At 39.0% G+C, this 7,644-nt stretch overlaps 1 protein-coding gene across 1 annotated transcript in view; it reads right to left on the bottom strand.

Moving 5' to 3' along the window:
• Positions 1 to 606: 606 nt before the first annotated feature.
• Positions 607 to 7,644, bottom strand: part of LOC128641156 (uncharacterized) — a 50,123-nt gene continuing 43,085 nt past the window's right edge. Inside the window, exon 2 of the mRNA XM_053693723.1 lies at positions 607 to 903. Within this exon, the coding sequence (XP_053549698.1) occupies positions 878 to 903 (26 nt within the window). The 3' untranslated portion in view covers positions 607 to 877. The remainder of the gene's footprint in view (positions 904 to 7,644) is intronic.

The raw sequence follows: 7,644 nt of genomic DNA, 5'->3' as shown, positions 1-7,644 counted from the left end.
TGTCGGATCAGGTCCGCAAGCCCTTTGATAAATGGGCCTGTAAGATACAACATTTTTGCCATTGAACTCACCTAATGGGAGATAAACCTTTTCATTTATGATTCCATTCAGATATTGAGACATTGTGACATATTTATCAATGTGCAAGAATTTGTGGAACACAGCTGCAGATAAGTAAGTTAGGTTTGAATGTATCACTTTTCTGTCTTGACAACACTATGGTAGATGGAAGTGTATCAAATAATAAGAGTAAAATGAGTTTTATCAGAATCGCCAGGTATCATATGTCTTTACAGACAGGCGATGAATGTTTTAACCTGAGGACAAGGTTATCGTTATGAATAAGTCCACAATAAATGTCTCGTGATTATCAAAACGTTTACACAGGCTGATTGATTCTGCTGTTTGGTAACCTAGCACAGGAGAATTGCCTGAAGGAAATACTAACATTCTGACTTAGATAAATATGCACGGATATGCACACTTGCTATCCAATAAGCAGGAATCTGCATAAGAGAACAGAGATTGAACTTACTGTGTCCTAATGGAGAGAGCTGCTGCGAGTGAAGACGAGAGGAGGAGGAGTTTTCCTGTACTGGTGGTAGCTTCCGTTATTCCGGGTTAGAGGGTGACATCACCGGCTGTTGTAAATCGGCTTTATTATATGCCGAGAGTATTCCCTGCAAGACACTGTTCATATATCAACAAAGGTAAATTCGGTTAAGAGGGTACCTGAATAACTGATAATGAAGTTGGTTGAATAGTTCTCTTTCTCTCCGGTAGTGTGATCAGCTGAAGTGGCGGTTTGACAACCATAGGCAAAGGGTAAGCGAAGATCCAGTAACGTTGCTCGTTGGCAGAATAACTTGGGAAACACCTAGGTAGTTCCAGATCTAGAATAGACTGAAAATTTTGAGGAAAGAATGAAAATTTATCAAATTGTAATCCACGGCAATGGCTCTAGAAGAAGCAGCTGCTAGTATACAGAGCTAACAAAACACTAAGCACAAACCATAGTGAGGTGGTTACCTATAAAGGTGAAGTGGGCAAGACCAATTGAGACTAGTAGATGAATTAAAGGAGAAATATGCAGACTAAGTAGAAACCCTGACAATTAAACAATTTCATGTGTGGCAGGACCTTTAATGTTCCTTTAAGACAGCTAGTTATATTATGAAGGGGCTATGATGTTAAGAAACGTGACCAATCGATACTACCTTTAAGACCATTTGGGACCAGCTATGGCAATACAAAGAGAATTAGCTGATAAAGAACTCCCCTTCACATGGTCTTGAGCCAACTCAGTCATTAACATTCTATCCACTTGCCATATATTAGTGCGTTTATACTCCAAAGTATGTCAAGGTCCTCGTCCCACATCTTACAATTATTACATTATTATTTTACATAAGACTTTCTCTATATACGCCAATCTGTATACTCGTAATATCAGTCGCTAATTTTCTCACACTAGTATCAAGGTCCAAGAGTGGCCATTACCAATTCTAATTTCCCTTGCCATTCATCATTAGACCACTTGTGTCCAAGAGTGACCATTACCAATTCTAATTTCCCTTGCCATTAATCATTAGACCACTTGTGTCCAAGAGTGACCATTACCAATTCTAATTTCCCTCGCCATTCATCATTAGACCACTTGTGTCCAAGAGTGACCATTACCAATTCTAATTTCCCTCGCCATTCATCATTAGACCACTTGTGTCCAAGAGTGGCCATTACCAATTCTAATTTCCCTCGCCATTCATCATTAGACCACTTGTGTCCAAGAGTGACCATTACCAATTCTAATTTCCCTCGCCATTAATCATTAGAACACTTGTGTCCAAGAGTGACCATTACCAATTCTAATTTCCCTCGCCATTCATCATTAGACCACTTGTGTCCAAGAGTGGCCATTACCAATTCTAATTTCCCTCGCCATTAATCATTAGACCACTTATGTCCAAGAGTGACCATTACCAATTCTAATTTCCCTCGCCATTAATCATTAGACCACTTGTGTCCAAGAGTGACCATTACCAATTCTAATTTCCCTCGCCATTAATCATTAGACCACTTGTGTCCAAGAGTGGCCATTACCAATTCTAATTTCCCTCGCCATTAATCATTAGACCACTTGTGTCCAAGAGTGGCCATTACCAATTCTAATTTCCCTCGCCATTAATCATTAGACCACTTGTGTCCAAGAGTGACCATTACCAATTCTAATTTCCCTCGCCATTAATCATTAGACCACTTGTGTCCAAGAGTGACCTGCTGACTAATGTAGGGAATTGTAACTAGTATATAAAAATGAGGATTCGTTTCTAATTATTTGTGTTACATTACCCTTATCATATACTACCACTCGCTCGGCTAGATTACGAATTTTTGTCGGTAAGGCTGTGCGGTGCTAACGCTCCTTTTTTTCTCACCGCTCACTTAAGACAACTCTGGTATTACAGGTTTTTACAAACCCGGCGTTAGCCACAGAAAAGTGAGCATTGAGCAAAATTTAGCTCCACATCTCACTTCAATACCAGCGTTGCTTACGGTAGCGGTGAGCCGGCAAAAGGAATCAATGGGGCAGAATCGGCTGGAAAAAAAACCTAACACCTGCAAAAAAGCAGCGTTCAGCTCCTAACGCAGCCCTATTGATTCCTATGGGGAAACACTTTTTATGTCTACACCTAACACCCTAACATGAACCCCGAGTCTAAACACCCCTAATCTTACACGTATTAACCCCTAATCTGCCTTCCCGACATCGCCGACACCTGCATTATATTTATTAACCCCTAATCTGCTGCTCTGGACACCGCCGCCACCTACATTATACCTATGAACCCCTAATCTGCTGCCCGTAACATCGCCGAACCCTACATTATATTTATTAACCCCTAATCTGCAACCCCCAACGTCGCTGCAACCTAACTACACTTATTAACCCCTAATCTGCCGCCCACAACGTCGCCGCCACTATAATGGTTATTAACCCCTAAACCTAAGTCTAACCCCCCTAACTTAAATATAATTTAAATAAATCTAAATAAAATAACTACAATTAAATAAATTATTCCTATTTAAAACTAAATATGTACCTATAAAATAAACCCTAAGCTAGCTACAATATAACTAATAGTTACATTGTATCTATGTTAGGATTTATTTTTATTTTACAGGCAACTTTGTATTTATTTTAACTAGGTAGAATAGTTATTAAATAGTTATTAACTATTTAATAGCTACCTAGCTAAAATAAGTACAAATTTACCTGTAAAATAAAACCTAACCTAAGTTACAATTACACCTAACACTACACTATAATTAACTAAGGCCTAGATTTAGAGTTTGGCGGTAGCCGTGAAAACCAGCGTTAGAGGCTCCTAACGCTGGTTTTAGGCTACCGCCGGTATTTGGAGCCAGTCATTAAAGGGTCTAACGCTCACTTTTCAGCCGCGACTTTTCCATACCGCAGATCCCCTTACGTCAATTGCGTATCCTATCTTTTCAATGGGATCTTTCTAACGCCGGTATTAAGAGTCGTGGCTGAAGTGAGCGTTAGAAATCTAACGACAAAACTCCAGCCGCAGAAAAAAGTCAGTAGTTAAGAGCTTTCTGGGCTAACGCCGGTTTATAAAGCTCTTAACTACTGTGCTCTAAAGTACACTAACACCCATAAACTACCTATGTACCCCTAAACTGAGGTCCCCCCACATCGCCGCCACTCGATTACATTTTTTTAACCCCTAATCTGCCGACCGCCACCTACGTTATCCTTATGTACCCCTAATCTGCTGCCCCTAACACCGCCGACCCCTGTATTATATTTATTAACCCCTAACCTGCCCCCCACAACGTCGCCGCCAGCTACCTACAATAATTAACCCCTAATCTGCCGACCGCAAAGCGCCGCTACTTACGTTATCCTTATGTACCCCTAATCTGCTGCCCCTAACACCGCCGACCCCTATATTATATTTATTAACCCCAAATCTGCCCCCCACAACGTCGCCTCCACCTGCCTACACTTATTAACCCCTAATCTGCCGAGCAGACCGCACCGCTATTATAATAAAGTAATTAACCCCTAATCCGCCTCACTAACCCTATAATAAATAGTATTATACCTTAATCTGCCCTCCCTAACATCGCCGACACCTAACTTCAAACATTAACCCCTAATCTGCCGACTGGAGCTCACCGCTATTCTAATAAATGTATTAACCCCTAAAGCTAAGTCTAACCCTAACACTAACACCCTCCTGAGTTAAATATAATTTAAATCTAACGAAATAAATTAACTCTTATTAAATAAATTATTCCTATTTAAAGCTAAATACTTACCTGTAAAATAAATCCTAATATAGCTACAATATAAATTATATTTATATTATAGCTATTTTAGGATTTATATTTATTTTACAGGTAACTTTGTATTTATTTTAACCAGGTACAATAGCTAAAATAGTTAAAATAATTACAAAATTACCTGTAAAATAAATCCTAACCTAAGTTACAATTAAACCTAACACTACACTATCAATAAATTAATTAAATAAAATACCTACAATTACCTACAATTAAACCTAACACTACACTATCAATAAATTAATTAAATACAATATCTACAAATAAATACAATGAAATAAACTAACTAAAGTACAAAAAATAAAAAAGAACTAAGTTACAAAAAATAAAAAAATATTTACAAACATCAGAAAAATATTACAACAATTTTAAACTAATTAAACCTACTCTAAGCCCCCTAATAAAATAACAAAGACCCCCAAAATAAAAAAATGCCCTACCCTATTCTAAATTACTAAAGTTCAAAGCTCTTTTACCTTACCAGCCCTGAACAGGGCCCTTTGCGGGGCATGCCCCAAAGAATTCAGCTCTTTTGCCTGTAAAAAAAACACATACAATACCCCCCCAACATTACAACCCACCACCCACATACCCCTAATCTAACCCAAACCCCCCTTAAATAAACCTAACACTAAGCCCCTGAAGATCTTCCTACCTTATCTTCACCATACCAGGTTCACTGATCGATCCAGAAGAGCTCCTCCGATGTCCTGATCCAAGCCCAAGTGGGGGGCTGAAGATGTCCATGATCTGGCTGAAGTCATCATCCAAGCGGGAGCTGAAGAGGTCCATGATCCGGCTGAAGTCATCATCCAAGCGGGAGCTGAAGAGGTCCATGATCTGGCTGAAATCTTCTATCAACGGCATCTTCAATCTTCTTTCTTCCGGATCCGTCTTGCAGACCTCCGACGCGGAACATCCTGCTGGCCCGACGGACTACCGACGAATGAAGGCTCCTTTAAGGGACGTCATCCAAGATGGCGTCCCTCGAATTCCGATTGGCTGATAGGATTCTATCAGCCAATCGGAATTAAGGTAGGAAAATTCTGTTCCGATCAGCCAATAGAATGCGAGCTCAATCTGATTGGCTGATCGGATCGGCCAATCGGATTGAACTTGATTCTGATTGGCTGATTCCATCAGCCAATCAGAATTTTCCTACCTTAATTCCGATTGGCTGATAGAATCCTATCAGCCAATCGGAATTCGAGGGACGCCATCTTGGATGACGTCCCTTAAAGGAGCCTTCATTCGTCGGTAGTCCGTCGGGCCAGCAGGATGTTCTGCGTCGGAGGTCTGCAAGATGGATCCGGAAGAAAGAAGATTGAAGATGCCGTTGATAGAAGACTTCAGCCGGATCATGGACCTCTTCAGCTCCCGCTTGGATGAAGACTTCAGCCGGATCATGGACCTCTTCAGCTCCCGCTTGGATGATGACTTCAGCCGGATCATGGACATCTTCAGCCCCCCGCTTGGGCTTTGATCAAGACATCGGAGGAGCTCTTCTGGATCGATCGGTGAACCTGGTATGGTGAAGATAAGGTAGGAAGATCTTCAGGGGCTTAGTGTTAGGTTTATTTAAGGGGGGTTTGGGTTAGATTAGGGGTATGTGGGTGGTGGGTTGTAATGTTGGGGGGGGGGGTATTGTATGTGTTTTTTTTTACAGGCAAAAGAGCTGAATTCTTTGGGGCATGCCCCGCAAAGGGCCCTGTTCAGGGCTGGTAAGGTAAAAGAGCTTTGAACTTTTTTAATTTAGAATAGGGTAGGGCATTTTTTTATTTTGGGGGGCTTTGTTATTTTATTAGGGGCCTTAGAGTAGGTGTAATTAGTTTAAAATTGTTGTAATATTTTTCTGATGTTTGTAAATATTTTTTTATTTTTTGTAACTTAGTTCTTTTTTATTTTTTGTACTTTAGTTAGTTTATTTCATTGTATTTATTTGTAGATATTGTATTTAATTAATTTATTGATAGTGTAGTGTTAGGTTTAATTGTAGGTAATTGTAGGTATTTTATTTAATTAATTTATTGATAGTGTAGTGTTAGGTTTAATTGTAACTTAGGTTAGGATTTATTTTACAGGTAATTTTGTAATTATTTTAACTATTTTAGCTATTGTACCTGGTTAAAATAAATACAAAGTTACCTGTAAAATAAATATAAATCCTAAAATAGCAATAATATAAATATAATTTATATTGTAGCTATATTAGGATTTATTTTACAGGTAAGTATTTAGCTTTAAATAGGAATAATTTATTTAATAAGAGTTAATTTATTTCGTTAGATTTAAATTATATTTAACTTAGGGGGGTGTTAGTGTTAGGGTTAGACTTAGCTTTAGGGGTTAATAAATTTATTAGAATAGCGGTGAGCTCCAGTCGGCAGATTAGGGGTTAATGTTTGAAGTTAGGTGTCGGCGATGTTAGGGAGGGCAGATTAGGGGTTAATACTATTTATTATAGGGTTAGTGAGGCGGATTAGGGGTTAATAACTTTATTATAATAGCGGTGCGGTCCGCTCGGCAGATTAGGGGTTAATAAGTGTAGGCAGGTGGAGGCGACGTTGTGGGGGGCAGATTAGGGGTTAATAAATATAATATAGGGGTCGGCGGTGTTAGGGGCAGCAGATTAGGGGTACTTCAAGATGGACCCGCTCTGCTCTGGATGGATAAAGATAGAAGATGCCGTCTGGATGAAGACTTCTGCCCATCTGGAGGTCCTCTTCTGCACGGATAGGATGAAGACTTCGGACCGTCTGAAGGACCACTTGTGCCCGGTTGGGTGAAGACGTCTCAAGGTAGGGTGATCTTCAAGGGGGTAGTGTTAGGTTTTATTAAGCGGGTATTGGGTGGGTTTTAGAGTAGGGTTGGGTGTGTGGGTGGTGGGTTTTAATGTTGGGGGGGTATTGTATTTTTCTTTACAGGTAAAAGAGCTGATTACTTTGGGTCATTGCCCCGCAAAAAGCCCTTTTAAGGGCTATTTGTAATTTAGTATAGGATAGGGATTTTTATTATTTTGGGAGGCTTTTTTATTTTATTAGGGGGATTAGATTAGGTGTAATTAGTTTAAAAAAAATTATAATTATTTTATTATTTTCTGTAATTTAGTGTTTGTTTTTTTCGTAATTTAGTTTATTTAATTTAATTGTATTTAATTGTAGTTAGTTTAGGTAATTAATTTAATAATAGTGTAGTGTTAGGTGTAATTGTAACTTAGGTTAGGTTTTATTTTACAGGTAAATTTGTACTTATTATAGATAGGCAGTTATTAAA

The sequence above is a fragment of the Bombina bombina genome, chromosome 10, assembly GCF_027579735.1.
Source record: "Bombina bombina isolate aBomBom1 chromosome 10, aBomBom1.pri, whole genome shotgun sequence".
Lineage (NCBI taxonomy): Eukaryota > Metazoa > Chordata > Amphibia > Anura > Bombinatoridae > Bombina > Bombina bombina.
The sequence above is the reverse complement of the archived record's forward strand: the minus strand, read 5'-3'. Positions and strand labels throughout refer to the sequence as shown.